Source organism: Capra hircus, chromosome 14 (genome assembly GCF_001704415.2).
Source record: "Capra hircus breed San Clemente chromosome 14, ASM170441v1, whole genome shotgun sequence".
NCBI lineage: Eukaryota > Metazoa > Chordata > Mammalia > Artiodactyla > Bovidae > Capra > Capra hircus.
Genome location: NC_030821.1, coordinates 7544675 through 7568156, shown reverse-complemented (window position 1 = coordinate 7568156; position 23482 = coordinate 7544675). Strand labels below are relative to the sequence as shown.

The 23482-nt window shown below is 37.0% G+C and overlaps 1 protein-coding gene across 1 annotated transcript in view; it reads left to right on the top strand.

Annotated features, from left to right (window-relative positions):
• The window catches only part of MMP16 (matrix metallopeptidase 16), a 382552-nt gene that overhangs the window by 271713 nt on the left and 87357 nt on the right, over window positions 1-23482 (top strand). The window contains exons 5-6 of the mRNA XM_005689258.3: window positions 6415-6576; window positions 8849-9060. Of these exons, the coding sequence (XP_005689315.1) occupies window positions 6415-6576; window positions 8849-9060 (374 nt within the window). The remainder of the gene's footprint in view (window positions 1-6414; window positions 6577-8848; window positions 9061-23482) is intronic.

Sequence of the window (23482 nt, the reverse complement as noted above, 5' to 3'; positions counted from 1 at the left end):
GCTTGTAACTAATCCAACCCACCATTTCACATAATGTACTCTGCATATAAGTTAAATAAACAGGGTGACAGTATACAGCCTTGACATACTCCTAATTCTGAACCAGTCAGTTGTTCGATGTAAGATTCTAACTGTTGCATCTTGGCCTGCCTACAAGGTTCTCAGGAGATGGGTAGGGTGGTCTGGTATTCCCATCTCTTTCAGAATTTTTAGTTTGTTGTGATCCACATGGTCAAAGCCTTCCACATAGTCAATGAATCAGAAGTAGATGTTTTTCTGAAATTTTCTTGGTTTCTCTGTGTTCCAAAGAATGTTGGCAATTTGAGCTCTGGTTCCTATGCCTTTTCTAAACCTAGCTTATACATCTGGAAGTTCTCAATTCAAGTACTGCTGAAGCCTAACTTGAAGGATTTTGAGCATACCCTTACTAGCATGGGAAGTGAACACAATTGTCCAGTAGTTTGAACATTCTTAAGCCTTACCCTTCTTTGGAATTGAGACAAAAAACTGACCTTTTCCAGTCCTGTGGCCATTGCTGGGTTTTCCACACTTGCAAACATATTCAGTGCAGCACTTTGGCAATGTTAACTTTTAGTATTTTGAATAGCTCAGCTGGAATTCCATCACCTTTCCTAGCTTTATTGGTAGTAATGCTTCCTAAAAGACCCTTTAATGTATTTCCTGGGCATGAGTATGCACAGATGCTGAGCATACACCTGTCCTACCACTTTGGACCTTATTTGTGGTTGCAGTATCTCATCAATATTAGATTTGTATCTTAATGAATATATCTCTGATATAAAAACACAAAGGTGCTCATTCCAGAGTTGGTGTTAGACGTCTGACATGTAAAATACCTGTGATTCATTTCCTCCCTACTTCCTCTCACCTGTGAGTGTCCTCTGAGACACAATCTGAAGCCTTCTCCGTATATTATATACTCACAAACACTCCTGTGATTCCTACGTCTCTAATTAAATGACTCCCTTCTTCTTTCTGTCATCTCTGCCCATGACTAGCGCATGCTTGCTGGATGATCCACAAAAGCATGTTTCATTGTATTTTTTTTTTAAATTTTAACTCAAACTGTAATCTTTCAAAGTCCTGTTTTCCAGTAAATCTGACCTCCTGTGCCTTTTGATTTTCCACTCTCCAAACACTGTGAACATCCCACTCTCAGTCCTTGGCCCCTCCAATCATTATAATTCCTCCTCTAAAATATTTTACAAAAGCAAACTTGTTCTGCACTCTCCAGCGATTTCCTATAGACCATAGCCTTTTTCATTACTTCAAACACAACTATCTTCTGGCACTTTTTGAGCAACTTAGTGATATTTATTGAGTGCTCACATATTTTAGTTCCACTGTCTGATGCCATATAAGAGAAGTGGTCTCCTCAGTTTTTCTCACCTCATTTCATTCTCTTTCCACCCATGATTGTCTGAAAAACAACTGGGGAGTGGGCAGGCAGTAAAACGTTGTTAAAGGAGTACAGACTTTCAGTTATAAGATGAATAATTTCTAAGGATCTAATGTATAGCATGGTGACTATAGTCGATGACACTGAATTTTATCACTGCAATTTGATAAGAGAGTTCTCACTGCAAAGAAAGAAAGCTGGTAATGGATGCGTTTATTAACTCATTGAGGAGAATCCTTTCACGATATAAACATATATCAAACTACCACAATGTGCAATTTAAATATTTTGCAATTTTGTCAATTGTACTTCAATAAAGTTTGTGGGAGGAAGAAAAAAATCTGAACTATATTTAGGTGGAAATGACATTGTGTTCTTTACTATTCAGATTCTAATTAGTCCTCCACTTCCTGCAAACTCATTTACTCATTCAGCTCATTTAATGAGTGAAAGTGAAAGTGAAGTCGCACAGTCGTGTCTGACTCTTTGCGACCCCATGGACTGTATCCAGCTAGGCTCCTCCCTCCATGGGATTCTCCACGCAAGAGTACTGGCGTGGGTTGCCATTTCCTTCTCTAGGGGATCTTCCTGACCCAGGGATCGAACCCAGGTCTCTCCCATTCCAGGCAGACGCAGGCAGACGCTTTAACCTTAAAGCGTCTGCCTGCGTCTGCCCTTCCCTGGTGGCAACCCACTCCAGTATTCTTGCCTGGAGAATCCCATGGACAGAGGAGCCTGGTGGGCTGCAGTCCCCAGGGTCGCAAAGAGTCGGACAAGACTGAGTGACTTCATTTAATGATTAATCATCTGGTAGATATCAGACAATGTCTTTGAACTGAGGGCACGGAGATATATGATGCACAAGTTCAGTCTTTAAAGAGTTCAAAATTCACTGGGAAGACCTGCTCAGAGATGATGACAATAAAGTGCTACTGGGTTTTATGATAAGGTGATGCACAATGGGTTATGGGAGCAAAAAGAGAGCATGTGGTAATTGTACCCCTTCGGGGAAGGACTTACAGAGAAGGTAACATTTGAGCACTCAAACCAAATCAGCTTGATATGCATCCAGCACAGCCAGAGGGCTTCCCTTGTGGCTCAGCTGGTCAAAGAATCCACGTGCAATGCGGGAAACCTGAGTTCAATTCCTGGGTTGGGAAGATCCCCTGGAGAAGGGAAAGGCTACCCACTCCAGTCTGGCCTGGAGAATTCCATGGACTGTATAGTCCATGGGGTCACAAAGAGCTGGACACGACTGAGAGATTTTCACTTCACTTAATTTTAACACACCAAGCAAAGGAAGGTGTGTTTCAATTCTAGGAGGAAGACAGTTCATGCATTTACCTTCAGGGCTGAGCAAGCACATACTTGTATAACTAGAAAGAGGGTCACAGAAGGAAAAGAAATAGGAAGTAATGTTGTAAAGGAGGAGAAAGGAATATGGATAAAAGATCTTGGCTATCTTGCTGAAGAATGTGGAAGTATCTTGTAGGCAGAGGAAAAATAACAAAAACTGAAGCAAAGGTGGGTGCAGGAAGCTGTCCTTTCTCCCATTATACATTTTCCTCCTGTATACCCCTGAAATTTCACTCCCTGCTTTGGCCATATTCTTTAATTCCTTTAAATGTATTCTTAAAGTAATAGTGATCTCTTTTGTTTGATACCTTTGCATCACGAGGTTTATTTTCAGGCCCTCTCCTCCCATTTTTATCTGTTACCACAGGAAGCACAGGCCAGCCCTTACCCCTGGGACTCTCATTCTCTTATGATTTGTACATTGCCATTTCTGCCTTCATTTCCTTCCTTCTCTCTGCTGAAGCTGTTCGCTCCAGAGATGTTCCAAGTCCATTGTCAGCAAAACCTCTTTGATAATAATCAACTTATTTTGAAAATGTTCCCTTTAGATTCTTTTGGTAGCTAAACTTAGTCTCTCCATTCCTTCAAAATGCTAGCTGTTTTCTCCCCCACATTCCTTCTACTGCAGGACGTGAGCTATGACACTTGCCCTCTTATGTTTTCTTTTTTTTTTAACGCCACTTCAGGATCATGCTCCCAGTCTCCTCCATAGAAACATCAAGCTGTGACTGATTTTGTTCGACTGTTCCATCCGTGTCTCCCCTTGTAGTCACCTACCAGCATCCACATTGTTCTCCCGAATCCTTGACGACTTTATCTCCCAGTTTGATCCTATTCCCTTCGATATTAGTTAATTTTTAATTGGAGGATAATTACAAGGCCGTGTTGGCTTCTGCCGTACAACAGCGCAAATCGGTCATAATTAAATTCCAGCCCTCTTGGTCGTCATAGAGTGCTAGACTGGACTCACTGTGTTATACAGCAGCTTCTTGCTAGTTATCTGTTTTACACATGACATGTATATATGTCAATGCTACTTTCTCAATTTGTCCTACTCTTTCCTGCCCCTGCTAAATACCACATTTATTTTAATTCTTGGTGATCTCAATGGTCATGTAGATAAATTTTTCCAGTGTTCAGCCCTCTAAGTTAGTGGATCTCCCATCCAATGAGTTTGTATTCCACTCTGACTCAGAGACTCACTCCCATAGGTATATCCTTGATCTTGCTCTTACAAATCTCAATTTCTGATCTCTATTATGACTGCCATAGAGTATCTCTCCAGCTCACTCTTACTAGCCTCATGACACCAAATATCCTTTCACAACATCATTTAAGAGATGATCTTAATTTTATCACCATATCTTGCTACAGTCCTTTATCCCATAATGTAATCACTTCCTTCCTTACATGAGATAAATACCTTAGCAAGTCAAAAATCACTCCCTTATTTATTTGAATCTCTAAAAACTTTCCATGGCCATTTTTACCACTCAAAGACTGAGCTCCTGGTAAGGCTATCCACTTCTCACCTCCACCAAACAAAAAAGCAAGGCAACAAATGATAGGTTTCCTAGTGTTTTGTCCATTCATTGGTATCTTCATTCTTTAAGTTGCTGATGTCAAAAGACATGGTGTTATCTTTGACTTTTTTCTTTTCTCACACCTTGCATTTTGTCTTTTAAGAAGCTATGTGATTCTTGTTTCAAAATGTACCAAGAATTTTGCTGCTTCTGTATACCTTCATTATGCCCCCTTTGGGCCAGGTCACTAGTATCTTTGCCTGAATTAATACACTAACATCAGAGATGTAATCATGCCGAGCCACTTGCCCACTGCATTTGATTATCATAAGTAATTTCCAGAATGATCCTGTCAAAATGGAAGTCAGATTATGTCCCTCCTCAGCTCAAAACCTTTCAGTGATCCCCACTGCAGTCAGCCTAGAAAGCAAAACCATTACTGTTCTCTTAAATTCCCTGTATATTCTAGGCTCCATTTTCTCTCTGACTTTATTCTTTCTCTGCCTTATTATTTATCAGTCTAATTTTTCACTATGTAACATCCTGTTTATTTTACTTTTCTATCATGTTTCTCTCTGGTCTCCCCCATTAAAATGTAATGATTTGAGGACAGAAATCCACCTATGTCTTACTACATGAACTTGCAAATTGTATTTCATGTCTCTAAGCCTTTTTTTCTAATTTTTTAAGTGGACATGATTATAGTGACTGGAGAACTGTGGGAATTAAGTGAGAAAATACAGGTTTTCTCACAGGTCAAAAGGCCCAGAGCAGAGTCAGTAAACTTTATAAACTTAATAAAGGTAGTCAACATTTTTATTACAGATAATGCATATTATATTATTTTTCTTTTAACTTCTATTTCTTTTTAAGCCTCTCTAATTTGTTCCCCACTGGTATTTAAACAGATATTCTCTGAAACTCAGGTAAGCCCCAGAAATGTTTGAACGACTCCTTTCTGTGTGCAGTCAGCCCCACGGTTTCATCCCTTCCCTCTGACAGAGTACTCCAGAATGGAATTTAAAAAAATACTGGTTATGCACCCAGTTTTCATGTTTAAAAAAATAGCCCTCTGCAAGTAATTACCACAGTGATTACATTGAAAAGTAGTTGGAAAGGAATGTTCCCTAAAGTGAGACTCAGGAAGTTCACTGAAATCTTTAGCATTTGTAATAAGTCAACCGCCTAAAACTGCATTTTATGTTCAGCTATGTTAAACTGATCACTTAGAAACATAACTCTTGGAAGAATAACAGCCCCCATTCATTGATACTCATGTGGTTCAGTTAAATTTTTGGAATGAACAAATATCCGTGAAGGACTGGCTCTGTTCTCAGGCACTGACTTATGATGGTCCAAGAGTGGACAGCATGTAGAGGCCATCTGCAGGGGTCTGATTACACAAAGTCAAATTAACTGTCTCTGAGAGTTCTAAGATAAATATATTTTGTTCAGATCATGCATTAATTGATTAGAATTTGTATTTGCAGAGCTAAGACTAGATTCCTAGTTTTTATGACTGCTACCCTATGACTTTTATTTTACACTCCTATATTCCTATATTCTAGGCTGGTAAGAAAGATAAGCCATATTCTAGGAATTATAATAACCTGAGTTCTAGACACAGCTGTGTAAATGCAAAGATTTACTATTGTTGAAAAAACTTGTCACCCCCTATGCCTTAATCTACTCATTTGTGTAAAAGTAGGGATTGTACCTTGTATTTTTTGCTGAGCTATTGTTAGAATTATGTCCAATATGAAGATCACATAAGTGAGATATAGTATATCTCCTGTTTTCTAGGGTATTTCAACAGCAGCAGTAGCAATTTCTGATGCTACTGTTCTCTCTTCAACTTTTGCTCTTTATTCCTCTTGAAGTTTCTAAGTTTTTGTAACTTCATTTTCATCACCTCCTCACCACCAAACACTCCCTTTTAAAAATAACATGTTGGATTTTACCCAAAGGTAATGCAATGATAAAAATCACACTGATCGTTGAACTAAAGAATTTCTCTTATTTTCCTTGGGTAAAATTTTGGTAATACCAATTGTCCTTGTCAATTCTATACTTGGATTTTAGTTACAGTGATGCCTTTTCTTCTTATTTGCACAGGAAATGACTTATTTCTTGTGGCAGTTCATGAACTGGGACATGCTCTGGGGCTGGAACACTCCAACGACCCTACTGCCATCATGGCCCCTTTTTACCAGTACATGGAGACCGACAACTTCAAACTGCCCAGTGATGACTTACAGGGCATCCAGAAGATATACGGTGGGTCACCACTGATTCTGTTTGGTGAACTCGGTAGTGAAGTATAGAATTCCTTCTGTGTTGTCTTTTTTGAGATAGATGCTCAAAGTGTTGTATTAGAGAGAAAAATATTGAATGAAAATCTGACCTATTGGCAAAAGTCTTCTATCAGTCAAGTCTTGTTGGCACCAATCACAGATATCTTAATGTGCAGATTATGGGAAAGCTTAGGCACTGATAAACTTTCCTAACTGAGTTAATTGAAACCTGAAATTATAGTAAAGATGTGATAAACTTTAGTATTTAAAATTCAGGTAAAATGTAATAAGTTAATATAACCAATAAACACAGTGAGTTAGAAGACTTTCCTAGAAGAGACTGACACTTTGATAAAAGCTGACAGATTGATTCTCACTGATATTTGATGTTAGATCCTAACAAACCACTTTTGAAAATGCTGAAAATAATCTTGTGTAACGGATGTAACAGAATAAACTCAAAAGCATGTAGTTATTGACTAAGAGTAAAAAATAACAAATGGCTAAGTTTACTAACACATCAGTTCAGTTCACTTGCTCAGTCGTGTCTGACTCTTTGCGACCCCATGAATCTCAGCATGCCAGGGCTCCTTGTCCATCACCAACTCCCGGAGTTTGCTCAGACTCACATCCTTCGAGTTGGTGATGCCATCCAGCCATCTCATCCTCTGTCGTCCCCTTCTCCTCCTGCCCCCAATCCCTCCCAGCATCAGAGTCTTTTCCAATGAGTCAACTCTTCACATGAGGTGGCCAAAGTACTGGAGTTTCAGTTTTAGCATCAGTCCTTGCAACGAACACCCAGGACTGATCTCCTTTAGTATGGACTGATTGGACCTCCTTGCAGTCCAAAGCACTCTCAAGAGTCTTCTTCATATGTAATTCCAAATGAATTTCTAGTAGAGTAAAATTTTTTTTCATTTATGGGATTCAGTCAATGAATGCAAATTAAGACAAAAGGAAGAGAGACTATTATACATATTTAAATCCTAACTCCCTCAACATGGCCATTGACTTTTATAAAGACATGTATTTCACACAAAATTTAACTGTTAAGAACTTGACATTTATAATTTACATGTAGAGAATATGCTTTACTAAATTAATAAAATGAAGCTTTCATTTTACAATACAAAGGTAAATGTGTGCTGTATGTATATTAATATTCAGTATTCAGAAAGTATAATTTATGTTTTTTAAGTATCATAGTTTAAATTCACTAATTTGTTTTTCATGTATTAGTTTTTCAACTTTAAAGTGGTGAGAATTCTCTCAGGGTTAAAATAAGTTTGAGGGGGAAAAAGTCAATTTTTGTTGCTGTTCTTTTTTGGGGGGATATTAAGAAAACAAATGTCTTGAACTCAAAACTAAATAGCCTCTATGTTGAATGAGCTAGCCTCGGCCTATGTGTGTGTCATCGGACATTCTGCTGAAGTAGTTAACTGAAAGGAGGCTCTTTCTCATGACCTCATGAGTTAGTAGTCTAGACTGAAGGTCTGCAAAAGAGTATTCTTTCCATATCTAAATATTAAGTGTGAACAGCTCTGTATTTCTTTCTTAAAACATAAATCCCTTGAGGAATGATGCTTTACATCTGTACCAAATTACATGTATAAACTTTAGCTTGATTTAGAAACCTCCTTTTAGAAATACTACTTCACATTAATATTTTACCTCGTAGTGTTTTAATCAATAGGCATTTTAGATTTAGTATTCAAATGAAACACTAGCAATTTGTTAAAACATTTCATTAGAAAAAAATAATGAAAGTCAAGAAAAGGTTATAAAATACAGTTAGGTACATAGGATAGAATAAACTTTGATTTGTTAATGTTTAGAAATATTTGCTCAGAATCATCTTTCAAAATCTAGGATTGACTTTAGTAGCGTTTACATGCAGGGTTCCAGTATTCATTTTAATTTATTTATTATTAATATACCACCTACTTCTGAAAAAGATTTCAAAGCAGCATATCCAATAAGGACTGTGGTGAAGCTATTTAAAACTAAATCATTAAAAATTAACAAAGAAGGCCTAGTTACTTGAATCTAGAATTCAGCATGATAAAGGCAGTCTCTGATGGACTTGGCAACAGTTTGTTGGGTAAAATGGTTTGTTATTTCAGTAAATATACAATCTTAAAGACCTCTTAGCTCACTTAGAACCCTTCACTGATGAGTGACTGTCCTCTGTAGCGTTTTTTCTAGCACTCTTCCAATTTTAACTGAGCCAAGTGCTGGCTTCATATTTTCAAAAGGTCCACCTGACAAGATTGCTCCACCAACAAGACCTCTACCAACGGTGCCCCCACACCGCTCTGTTCCTCCCGCTGATCCAAGGAAAAACGACCGGCCCAAACCTCCGCGGCCTCCCACGGGCAGACCTTCGTATCCTGGAGCCAAACCCAACATCTGCGATGGGAACTTTAACACTCTAGCTATTCTTCGCCGTGAGATGTTTGTTTTCAAGGTAGGAAGCTGTGACTTTTTTTTTTTTTTTTTTAATGGTAGATCAAGTGTCTACAGTGTCGCTTTAGAAAATGAGTTCTCGTTCATTCTAACACCACCTTCCCAGGCCTTTCACAGTTAGAAGGTTCAAAGAAAGTATCTTGAAAAGAAATGCACAAATGGGCTTAAATGTCTAGCAGAAGATTCTCATACCATTCTATTTGTGGAATGCATTTATGTCAGCAAAAGCAAAAATGCTTAGAAATGTGAGGCTAAAAAATGCTGCATGTTATGAACAGATAAAAAAACTGTAATTTCAATCATGAATAGGAACTAATAGAGATGATTTGCTTGGGAGCTTAGCCACTTCCAGGCGCACTGCTGCTACTCTATCTTTGGTTTGCACATCTTTATGAGATCCTTATAATTTCACTTGATGATTACAACACTGCTTTTTTAAAGAGAAGTATTGATCATTTCATTTTGCTCAGGGTCTACTAGTAGCCATTTAAGTTAAATCTCCTCTCTGAGACGGTAATTTTGATTTTACATATACATGTTGCTGTGTTTTTTTTTTAAGTCAGGCATTTTTAGCTACCTAATTTACATTATTTTTTTTAAATGCTACAAACTAAAACCAATTTTACATTTTGCTAAATGTGCATTTCAGTGACATTGAATTCTCCAGCAATAACTTTAAAAAGCAATGTATCAAAGTAAATTACATTATACTAAAAACTGACTGTAGTATAATACTGAAAAATACTTTTCCCTCAATGTTTGCAAATCATTCTGAAAGATTAATGAAAAATGTAAGTTTTATGTTGGCATCAGCATAAAAAAAAAGAGCACATTATTTTATTTTTAAATGAATGGTATTGGTAATATGTAGCTATTTTAAAATTCAAATACCATTCATTTAAAAATAAAATAATGTGCTCTTTTTTTTAAGTAGGTGTGAATCAATAAATAATGAAATGTTGTTCTACTTACACAGAATATCCTATCTACCAGAGGCCATACTTTAAAAATATAGATTTCATATAATTTTAATAGGCAAAGTACTTTATTTCCTTTATTTAAAACTAAGATTTGGATTTGCTGTAAGATGCTCAGAAGCATCATAATTTCCAGGAAAAAAAATAAATCAATGCTTTTGTTCAAACACATGAATAGATTTTTTAATTTTATAAATGCCCTACAATGCTAGGTTAGATATCTCTTACTTAATTTAAGTAGGATAATAAATTTAGATTCAAGGAGTAAAGTAAAAAAGCTTACTCATTACTCATTGTGGCTAAGCCCACAGTAACTAGTTGAAATGAACAGAAAATGCAATAATTTTCTTATTTTACAAGATACCAGATGACAACTAAAAGATTCTGATTTCACTGCTTTGGAAGAATTTCCACATCCAAGTGTTATTCCTTGATATCATGGTGATATCACTGAAGTGTCAACTTTATCTGAGAATATGATATGAAATTGACTCTGAGTACATTCATTTCATTCTTCTTATCTGTCTAATTAGATTGCCAATCTCAGAAGAGATGGGTCTCTCCATGTCTAATGATCATTTTTACCAACCTTATGCTCTGCACACTGTGAGAGCTTAGTGAGTGCTCTTGAATAACCACTGGTTCTTGACATCAGGAATGACTTGAAAGTACATAGGCCAACTCTCAAATAAAATACAGCGGCCACTATTTTCAATGTCAAAGCAAGTATATATATATATATATATATACACACACACACACATATATATACATATATACACATACATATATATAAAATAAGGCCTGCTTCTCTAAACTCTCATGGTACCTTGGATTTCTTAATCAAAACTCTCTGCTGGACAGTTTCTAAACTCTGAATTCAGTTTCTTTCACTAGGCCCTGCTCTATTTCTAAGAATAAATTCTGTAGAAGTTATCTTGTTTATAATTTTCATGCTCATCTCCTGTTTCCTATGATGAATATGCAGCCCAGGGTAGTTTACTAGGGACCCAGGGCTTCCCTGACAGCTCAGCTGGTAAACAATCTGCTTACAATGCAGGAGGCCCTACTTTGATTCCTGGGTCAGGAAGATCCCCTGGAGAAGGGATAGGCTACCAACTCCAGTATTCTTGGGCTTCCCTGGTGGCTCAGTTGGTAAAACAATCTGCCGGCCATGTGGGAGACCTGGGTTTGATCCCTGAGTTGGGAAGATCCCCTGGAGGAGGAGGGCATGGCAACCCACCCCAGTACTCTTGCCTGGAGAGTCCCCATGGACAGAGGAGCCTGGCGGTCTATAGTCCATGGAGTTGCAAAGAGTTAGGCATGACTGAACAACACACAGAATTTATAAATAGAAGGTAACACCCCTGACTTTATGGAGCTCATACTTCAGGAGTGAAGATAAACATTAACCTAGGTACTTTTAAGATACAAGAGGAAAAGGCATGAAGAGAAAGTACTGAAGTCTAGCTGAGTATATAAAAAACACTTGACTGAGAAATGGCTAATGCCAGATTTTGAGAGAGACACTTCCTAGGCACATTAAAGCAATTGGTACTTGGCGTACTAAAAAGTTGATGTACTGTGGCAGAGAAGATAGATAGCATAACTCTAGTACAAAGCGATAAATGTAAATCAGAAACAGACCAAAATTTGATCAAAGGGAAGAGAATATGATTGAGTGATACCTGCTCTTAGTTAATAACTCTGTGCACTGGGTGACTAACAGGTGCCTGAATATAAGCTAGGCACTTTATGTTGATAATCTCTATGTGGGTTCTTAGTCACTCAGTCTTGTCCCACTCTTTGTGACCCCATGGACTGCAGCCCACCAGGCTCCTCTGTCCATGGCGATTCTCCAGGCAAGAACACTGGAGTGGGTTGCCATGTCCTTCGGCAGGGGATCTTCCCAACCCATGGATCAAACCCAGGTCTCCCGCATTGCAGGCAGATTCTTTACTGGCTGAGCCACCAGGGAAGCCTAGTAACCTCTAAACCTTATAATAACACAGCAAGATGGAAAGCATTCTCTCTTTTACAAATCAGAAAACTGAAAACCAGGACAGTAAGTAGTCCATAATTGACTATAGGTTTACTTAATTCCCAAAATCTGTTTTCCACATTAAGTTTTGCTAACTGAAAGAGTTAGGGAAAGTTTGAAAAGAAAAATAGACTTTAAGCTATATTTTTTAAAGTAGTAAATTTTCAAGAAATATTTATGAAACTTATGTTGTGAGACTCTGTTTTAGGCACTGGCAGTGTAGCAGTTAAAACAAACAAACAAACAAACAGCAATAACAAAAAAAAAAAAAAAAGAAAGCCAAGCTAGACCTGCTTTCTTGGAGCTGACATTCTGTTTTCAAAGTGGACGTGTAGGGGAGAGTGCTTCACACAGAGATTTGCACCTGCCCTGCAAGGCTAATTGGAGAGCACCCACATTGACTGAGCCCCCCAAATTCTGTTCCTCTCTGTTAAGAGCTGCAGGCCTTTTAGCTTCTCCCTCTGTGCCTACATGATCTAGACTACCTTCTCCTCTACACTGACGTCATATTCCAGGTCCCTGATCTTCCCACCTGAAGTTATCCTCTGTCAGTCTCTCTTGGGCACACTTGCTTTTTAAATTTCTCTTTGACATACTTACCATTAACTTTTGTAGTTGGCTCCTATTGTCTGTCCCTTCAAGTGCATTTTAAGATCACCCACTCTTTGATTTCACTTTTAATAATGTAACAATTTTTTGCTTTTCTTCGTTACTATTATTTAGGCAAATTGGAAACCTCTTTGTTTCTTCAACTCTTAGCAACACTCATTTCACTTTAGTTTTATTACCTGGGGCCTCTCTACAGCCTTTGCTTATCCAAAATTTTCATCCTCAACCTCTTCCGCATGTCCCAGACCCTCTAACTATTCATCAACCCCAAATCTCTTTCTAGTGATTTTTATATTTATTCTCTACATTCAGTTTGCATGCTTTTTTATTTCTATTTTCTTTAATTATTTCTCATTGTAGTGTGTTTCTTAACTAGATTATAAACTTCAGAGTAAGGATTGGTTTGTATGGACTTCGTGGTGCTTGAGCAAATAAGCTAGGTAATCTCAGTATAATATGTATTGAATGAAACTATAGCTTTTCCTTGTTTATATAACAGTAATCAATCAATATGACACTATTGAAAGTATTCCATTCTTTTAGTTCATTATTCCTTGCCCAGGATCTCCATGAGTATTATCTACTTCAATTCTGCATGTATAATTTTTAAGTAAAAAAGAAGAAAATCTAGATATAAGTAAAAGATAATATCATCAATTAATTTTGTTTTCTTAACAGAAGGAGACTCCCTTTATAAATGTAGCTTCAGCATAATTCTCCTGGTAGCAGTCTTCTTAGGAGGTTGGATATACACTGAGCTCACAAACATTCATTTATTTATAGTAAATTCACCTGGATATACTTTCTATATGGAATATAAGTAAATTATATGTATATGGATATTATTGTAAACATCATTTTACATATTATTTATTTATGCATGAGAAAGTTAATCTTTCCATGCAGCTTCATAATCTTTGGGGAATATAAAACACCTAAATAAAACAAGAAAATGAAATCAAAACAAAATGCCAAAGGACGGAGAAGCGAAATAGTAACAACAAAGTAACTTTGTCCCACTTTATAGAAGGCGATTTTTAAAAGTGTTCTCTGAAGAGTGTAAGCTGCGATTGTGATTGGGTTGACAACAGTTACAAAATCTGATTGTTCAAATGAATACTCGCAAAGTTCCTTTGGACAAGATAAAAACATTGAATAGTCTGTTGTGGTATGAAGAAGAATGGAAACTGGAATTAGCCTACCTTGTAGAGGATATGTTTCAGTACACAGCATTTTGTTGCATGTGGAAAAACGCAGCAGTAACTATATTATCCCTAAAACTAAGGACACTAAGAAAAACTATATCCAGCCACTTAGTTTCTTATAGCTCAAAAAATAAAAATAAAAAAGCAAACAAGAGAAAGAGTGGTTCATTGGACTACTGACCTGCTCTTTACATCAAGGGGAGCAAGCAAGGGTCCCTTCTTTAGAATATAGCTAGAAAGGATGGTGTTAAGAGGCAAAGCTGAAGCTGTCGTGGAAAAGCATTTGAGGAAGTACAGTGAAGTGTCTTCCTAGTTAATATAGAAAAGCAAAGTTCACAGCTTTGACAAAGAGAGCATTTCATCATTTATCCAAAAAAAAAAAAATCATTAGGTTCCTTTTACTTCGTCAAATTTTTGCTTGTTCATTTACCACAAAATGATTTGTTGTTAAATATGACCATCTTCTCTTACAGCCACCTACTGAATTCTACTGAAGAATCATACTTCTTGCTATTTCCATAGAAACAGATTTGTTAACACTATTTTGACATTCATTAAAAGTACATTCAGCCAAGTTTAGTAAGTACAGAGTATGAGCCAGTTTCATTTGCAAGACAGTTTTGTTTCATAAAAGATGTTACACAAGAAAGAGGAAATGCTTATTGAAAGAGATAAATTATATTTCCACCATATTGATTTGTAACTGAACTCCTTACAAGTGATCAAAATTGAGCTTTTTGACTCTTCAGTAGCTTCAAATCCCTTGGTATTTAATATCAATGTTTTTCCCATTCTGTGCTAAACATCTCTTCATGAACCAATATTTGCTCCTTTCATTCATTTTATTTTGTTTTTAAATTTTTCTTCCTGTGTTGAGTGTTCCTCGTTTCAACCTTATTGTTCTTGAAATCTGGAACTGTGCCTTCCTCACGCCACCTTTATAACTATATCCCATTTATTTGCGCAGAATATATAGGTCAATTTTTCAAGTATACATTGTGCCTTTTCTGTATTAGTGACATTGAACTTCTGAAATTTAAAGAAGTTGAAACTATGATTTTCCCCTTAAAAAGCTTAAATCTTATCAGGGAAGGGGGCAACATGTAATTATCAATCAGAAATGCTTTGTTTAAATCAAAGCCCGCAACACAGAGAGCAAAAATGGCCCTTTACACATAGGAGCATATTGGCTTAAGCCTGGGAATAGTAAGATAGTAGAGATGACTGTGGAGTCCAGGCGGTCACTTTCCAACAAGCGGTGTGAGCTAGGATAAGAAGAAACTCCCGTTGTCAGAATCACTGTGGTCAGCTTTGGAAGATCCAAGATACAGACCTTTGGGTTCAGAGAAGTGAGGTGAAGGAGCACGTGAGGGCTGTGTATTCACGTTCCCACCTGACCTCTCCACTCAGATGCCAAATTTAACAGACTTGAAACTGAGCTACTGTGCTTCCCTCAAGAACCTACTCCTGTGCTTCTCCTCTTTTTCCACTCCAAATAAGGGCAGTTCCGTCTTCCCATTTATTTCGTAAATAGATCCTAAAATATAGAGCCAAATCCTGTTGGCTTTACCTTCAAAAACATTAAAAATCCACCCATTTTTCTCTCCTTCCTCTGCTCAAGTCCAGTCAAATGCATATATATATATATATATATATATATATACACACACACACACATACACATATACAGTAGAATATCATTCAGCCTTAAAACAAGGAAATCCTGCCATTTGTGATGCATGGATAAATCTAGAGATCATTATGCCAAGTAAAGTAAGGACACAAAAGGCAAACATTGCATTATCTCACTTATATGTAGACTCTAAGAATGTTAAGCTTATAGTAACAGAGAGGAGAGTGGTGGTTACCAGGGGCTGGGGGTGTGGAGAAATGGGGGATGTTTATCAAAGGGAAAACTCATTTATAAGATGTATTTCAGGTATAAGATGTATAACTGATGTATTCAGCTACAAGATGGATTACCATGGTGACTACAATTAATAATGCATCATTGACTTGAAATTAGCTAAGAAAGTAGATCTCAAGTGTTCTTACCACACACACTCAAATTGATAACTATATAAGGTGATAGATATGTTTATTAGTTAGACTTTAGGTAATCATTTCACAATGTATATATATATCAAATCACTAAGTCATACACCTTCAATATGTCTAATTTTTTTTTGTCAGTATACCTCAATGGAGTTGGTGGAGAAAAACAAATTTCTTTCAGTTGCCCACAAGGCTCCCTTGACCATTCCACTTCCCTTTCCCTCTCTGATCTCACCTCCATTTTCATACTCCGATCACTTCTACCCACTCAATTCCAGACACTCTTGTTTCCCTGCTGTTTCTTGAACTTGCCAGGCCTTCTTGTCTTTGCAGGTCTTTCCCTATCAAATAACAAATATTCACCTCATCTTCTAGATTTCTGCTGCAATTTGTAAAAGTCAGAATATGGTCTCCAATCTCCAGTCCTGTCCAAACAGTCTGCCGTTATATAGGTCCACATGGAGTCAGATATATGAAAGGGAGCAATATTTGTAGAAATACAGAAAGGTTAATTGTGAGTTATATGAACTCTGTGCCTTTTTTTGAGCACAACAGATAGATTTATCTTTTAAAGTTGGATGAATTCTCTCCCAGCTCTCAACGGTATCACTCATTCCCATTGCACGGTGTCACTGTAGAAGAATACTTAAACTCTTATCTCTAGACATTAGAGATAGACTTGGAGTCAGATGTTTCTTGTCATAGGCTCCAAGCAAGGCCTATATCTACTCCTCTATTTGTTGTTGAATTGAACAGTACTGTGAACATAGTAGACAATAAATAATTGTTAAATAACTTGCATTCCACAATGGCTAATAAATTCCACCATACGTATGTAGTAAGCTCAGGAAATGGTAGCTATTATATAAAGAGACAGACTCAGCCTTTTAAATTACTTATTGTACTTATTAACTCAAATTCTCATGCTATTTGAAATTATTTTAAAAAGTAACTTTTAGTTGATTAAAGATCACAAAAAAATGGTTCTATTTCTTAAGATATAAGGGAAAGGAACAAGAGTTCATTATTGTTATATTACTCTGTAAAATGATTTAAAATATTCTATTAGTAGAGAATCCAGAAAATGTTTTACAAACGAAAAATAATTAGAGAAATTTCACAGAATTGAATAATCTAAAATTACTCTGAGTCAGAGTTTAATTCTGTACTGCCAGGAAGTATTACCTGATATTATACTACTTTGTAATTGGGGCTAGATTCACATAAGAACAAAGGGAGCAATTGCCAAGATAGTATAGGCAGAGAATTAATTAAAATTTCCTTGTGGCACAAAATCATAGTCTTTCAAAAGTTTTAGGTAGACATTTTAGGCAGTAATTGGAATTATGTGTAATACTTCATTTTAATGTCAATATTGACTTTTAAATTATCTGCATTTATCACTTAAAATTACTATTTAAATTTTAATTGTGATAAATAATTAATTTTAATTATGATTTAAATTTAAAATTTACTCTTGAAATACTTAGATTTTTATAGACTTTTTAACTTTAACTGTTGGGGCGCATATATAAGGATTCAGTAGAATAGATTTACAGTCACTTGAGTTTTCAATTTCCTCCTTAGGTGCTTTTATTTGGGGGTAGCCATAAGCATTTTGGATACTTGTTTAGATTCAGTAAAACTATGTTTATTAATAATATAAAATAGAACATTTAATATATACTTACAGTGCATATTTTGGAGACTAAAATATATTTTATCATGTACATTTTATTATAAATTTTCAGTATAAATAGGGCAATTCTGTAATAGTCATGCAAAAACATTTTCTGAAAATATATTGTGAGCTAATCCAAAAAATCATTTCACTCCATAACAACATGAATCTTCCTATTCTGCATTTATTAGTAATTAAATAATTTCAGTATCAAAGGTAAATATTTCTTGTTCCATGTTTGTCATAATCTATATCTTTAGATTTAGATTTTTACGTGGAAAGTGCTCATATTCATCATAAAGTTCATATCACTTTAACCTTAATGTAAATTTAGTTCAAGGTTTATATTGCACATAAAGGTAGGCTGTTTTAATTTTGGAAGTTATGAAATAGTGATTCTTCCCATCTTTTTCCTTCACACTTGCCATTTGTGACTAAAATACCACTTTTTAACTCATATTTTATAAAGCAAAAATGAAGCTTTACTCTTTCCATTCCCTTTTTGAACTTTCAGCTAGCAATGTTGTGATCATTAGTTTACTTTGTAGATTATGTGAACTAATTTAAACACTGAGTCAGCACTTCAAAATTTCTTAAAACTCTTGTTTATTTTATCTTTTGCAAGGCAATCTTAACGTGTATAAATATTGAAAGCAAAGTAGAGGCCAAAACTCGCATTATTTGTAAATTATTTGACAATCTATTGAAAAATTCCATGAAAGTCAAGAGGAAAAAATTACAGCTATTAACAATATTTAAAAAAAAAAATGTTCTGAACCACGGGGGCAAGGCAGGGGTCGGGGGAGGGAGCTGAAATGTAGCCTTTCTAATAAGTATTTATAATATAATCAAAAAATAATTTTCCTCACATAAAAAGTAACATAACTCATAAGATTAAAATTAATTAGCAGTACCCAGCCCATAGGTGGGAGAAGGCAATGGCAACCCAGTCCAGCACTCTTGCCTGGAAAATCCCATGGATGGAGGAGCCTGGTAGGCTGTAGTTCATGGGGTCACGAAGAGTCTGTCACGACTGAGCGACTTCACTTTCACTTTTCACTTTTCACTTTCATGCATTGGAGAAGGAAATGGCAACCCACTCCAGTGTTCTTGCCTGGAGAATCCCAGGGACAGCGGAGCCTGGTGGGCTGCCGTCTATGGGGTCGCATAGAGTCAGACACGACTGAAGCTGTGCAGCAGCAGCAGCCCATAGGTAGCATCCAATACATACTTATTAAATGAATAACATTTTTACTTTTAACTCTGCATTCTCTGCACTTAATCTTCATGAGGGAGGTTCTTGGGTGTTTTGTTCATTCTTCTAAATATGCTTCTTAGGATACTTTAAAGTTTCAATGCATCATATTGTGTTTGTTTACATAATTATGAGTAAGATGGAAAAAAAAAGATTTCAGGTTTAAACTGCAGCATTAGTATTTCTTAAAATACATAGGAAAATGTGCACAGATTCCAAATTAGTAATCCCATACATGGCAATTCATCCAGAAATAATGAAGTAAATCTAAAATGAACAATAGTATTTATTACAACTTTCTTGCCAATAGGAAAAAAAGTTTGCAAGCAACCCAGATTATTCAATAATATGGTAATGGTGTAGCAATTAATAGTACATTTAATGGAATGTAATGCAATGACTTAAGGGTCAATTAAGGTGAATATATGAAATAATGAGACATGATTATAATGTAAACACAAATAAAATAGTAAAACATAAGATTTTATGCATCATGAATCGTAGCATTTGAAGTATGTGTGTTTATAAGGCATAGAAGTTATAGAAAAACTTTATTAGACAAATCTTAGAATGGTGGAATTATGAGCGGGAATGATGGAATTCTGAGTAAAAGTATTGTTATCATGTTGCTTATACATTTAAGAGTTCAAAATATAGTTGCACAGGAAAAGCTAGATAGTTTTGAAGGCTGTGGTCCACTAAGTAATGGTGAAGCCATCCAATTTTCAAAAATATAGGTAGGCAAAACCTTTTGAAGTATGCCCTTGAGAGGTGTGGGTAGGATGGTAGAGTGTGAAGACTCTGAGCTCACCTTTTTCTATGAGCACACCAAAACTACAACTATGTACAGACCAACTATCGGTGAGAACAACCTGAAGAAAAGATTTTCAGCAACTAAAGCTGTAAGGAAGAAACCACAGCAAGATGAGTATGATGGGTGGAGATGCAATACAGTCAAAACCTACACGTCCAGATAGGCAACCCCCAAATGGGAGAATAATCACAATTTCAGGGGTTTCCACCAAGGAGCAATGGAATTTGGAGCCCCACATTGGGCTCCAAAACCTGCAGGTCCTTCAATGGAAATATGAGCCCCCAAAATATCTGAGTCTAAGAGTAAACATGCCTTGCACATGAGAGAGGCAAATGGCTGTAGGAAACAGACTCTGCCCTTAAAGAATGCACACAAAGTCTCACACAGTCTAACAACTAGTATAGAGGCAGTGATTTGAAAAGATTCTGGGTTGGAGCCACATGCTGACCTTGGAGTCTCCCTGAGGGGTTGGAGACAACTGGAACTCCTGCTGGAGATAGAGATACAGGCTACAACCACTGGGAGAACCCATTCCACCATGAGGACATGGGCGCTGACAAGCAATTTTAAAATCCTCCCTTTAGCCTTTGAGGGCTTCCCTCATAGCTAAGTCAGTAAAGAATCTTCCTGCAATGCAGGAGATCTGGGTTTGATTCCTAGGTCGGGAAGATCCTCTAGAGAAGGAAATGGCAACCCACTCTAGTATTCTTGCCTGGAAAATTCCATGGGCAGAGGAGCCTGGCAGGCACGGTTCATGGGGTCACAAGAGTCAGACACAACTTAATGACTAAACCACCACCACCACCACCCTTTAGCTTATAAGCATTTGGAGTTCACCAACCCACCCACCAGTTGATACCAATCCCAGGATCCCCTGAATTGAGCAGTCAGCAGTGTGAGGAACAGGCCTCAACTAATAGTGTCCAAGGACTCAGTTGCACCCACAAAAGGCTGGCTCCAATCCTGGACGCTTACTGCCAGTCATGCCAGAAGCCAGCACCAGCGACCAGTGGACAAGCACCAACCCCAAGACTCCTCAGACTAGGCAGCCAGCTGCACCGGGATCCAGCTGTACCCATCAGTCACTGGCAGCTTCAGTATAAAGTAGAGCCTGGTAGTCAACTGAGTTAGGAGTTAGTCACACTTACTAATGAGCCATAACACTTTGTCCTTCCTACAACAGAAGGGCCCAAGCCACCCACATAAGGAGCGCTCCTAGGGTGTGTAGCTCTGTTGACCTGCGTGCTCACAGAGAGGAGTGTGCTTCAGGCCCTGGGGGGCTCTGCTGACCTGCGTGCTCACAGACAGGAGTGTGCTTCAGGCCCTGTGGGACATCTCCATTATACGGCCACGCTTCCAAGATTAGGAAATATTAACAAAGAACCTAACACGTAGAAATAAAACCAGAAAATTAGACAAAATGAGACAATAGAAGGCTATATTCCAAACAAAACAAGATAAGTACAGAGAAGAGCTAGGGGAAATAGAGATAAAGGTGCTCCGGAATAAGGAGTTTAAGCTGCTGTTTAATCTCTCAGTCATGTCTGACTCTTTGCGACCCCATGGACTGTAGCCCACCAGGCTCCTCTGTCTATGGGATTCTCCTGGCAAGAACACTGGAGTGAAAAAAAAAAAAAAAAAAAAACACTGGAGTGGGTTGCCATTCCCTTCTCCACTAATTGTAAATATGCTCAATGAAAATAATGAATGAAGAGAGAGAAGACACAGAGAAGCTTAACAGGATTAGAAAATATAAAAAAAGAATAAAATAGCTGAGGATCATAATAACTGAAATAAACACACTTGAAGGAGTTAAGCAGATTAGATATTACAAAGGAATGGATCAGTGAGCTGGAGACATGGTAATGGAAATCACCCATGTGGAACAGAAAAAAGAAAAAAAAATTAAGATGTTTTAAGATATCTCTGGTATAATATCAAGTGAAACTAATATTCACATCATAGAGTTCCCAAAAGGAGAAGAGAGGCAAAAAGGAACAGAAAACTTATATGAAGACATAGTAGCTGAAAACTTCCCTGACTTGGGAAAGGAAAGAGCCATCCAGGTCAGAAATTTCAAACAAGATCAACTCAAAGAGGTATACTATAGACATAACTAAAATGGCAAAAAATTGAAGACAAAGAGAGAATCTTAAAAGCAACAAGGGGAAAGCTACTAGGTACATACAAGAGAACTCCCATAAGATAATCAGCTGACATTTCAGCAGAGAATTTGCAGGTCAGAAAGAGTGGCACAGTCTATTCAAAGTAATAAGAGGGAAAAGCCTACAACCAAGAATTATCTACTCAGGCTATCACTCAAATATGAAGACGCAATTAATAGTTTTATAGACAAACTGAAAATAAAACAGTTTAGCACCACTAAAATGGCTTTATAAGGAATGGGCTTCTCATGGTAGAAAAAAGATGACCAGTAGAAATATGAAAACTGTAAAAAGAAAAGAAAGCCTCATGGTTAAAGGCAAATATTCAGGAAAGATAGTAGATCAAAATCACCTGTAAACTAGTAGGAAGTTTAAAAGAAGTAAGTGAAATAATCTACATTCATAATAAGTAGTTAAGGAGTATACAAAACCAAACAAAAAGTAGTAAAGTATATGGTTAAAACATTAAACATGGTAAAAGAGAGTAAAAATGAAAGGCTGGTGCTTTGAATTCAAACTTAGAAAAAGATGCTTAAACACGTGAGGCACACCTTGTTACATATGCAATTCATGGTAAGCACAAAGCACAGCTGTGGAATATGTGATGTGTGCCCACTCATTTCAGTCACGTCTGACTCTTTGCAACCCATGGACTGTAGCCTGCCAGGCTCCTCTGTCCGTGGGATTCTCCAGGCGAGAATACTGGAGTGGGATTCTCCAGGCGAGAATACTGGAGTGGGTTGCCACGTCCTCCTCCATGTAATACATGCAAACATACAAAAAAAAAAAAAAAGAGAGAAAGGAATCCACACATAACACTAAAGAGAGTCATCAAATCAAAGGGAAAAAGCTAAACAAGAAAGAGCTTAACAAAATGACAATAGATACATATCAATATATAATTGCTGTAAATATAAATGAACTGAATGTTCCAGTCAAAAGGGTTGCTGAATGTGTATGTATATATATATATATATATATATATACACACACAGTGAAGTGAAGTCACTCAGTTGTGTCCAACTCTTTGCGGCCCCATTGACTGTAGCCTGCCAGGCTCCTCTGTCCAGGGGATTCCCCAGGCAAAAATACTGGAGTAGGTTACCATTTCCTTCTCCGATATATACACAAACATACACACACATACCCAAATATATATATACATACATATATATATATATATACATATATATATACCTGCATACGTATATATATATGTATGTATGTATATACACACCAGGGCTTCCCTGGTGGCTCAGATGGTAAAGAATTTGCCTGCACTTTGGGAAACCTGGATTTGATCCCTGGGTTGGGAAGATCCCCTGGAAGAGGGCATGGCAACCCATTCCAGTATTCTTGCCTGGAGAATCCCCTGGGACAGAGGAGCCTGGCAGGCTACAATCTACGGGGTTACATGAGTTGGACATGACTGACTGACTAAGCATATATATACATATATACATATATACACACACACACACGTGTGTGTGTGTGTGTGTATCCATAAGGGACTCACTTCAATTCTAACACAGACCACAAGTGAGGGAATGGGGAAAAAATGTACCACACAAATGAAAATAATAAGAAAACTGGAGTAGTAGTATCTATATCAGATAAAATA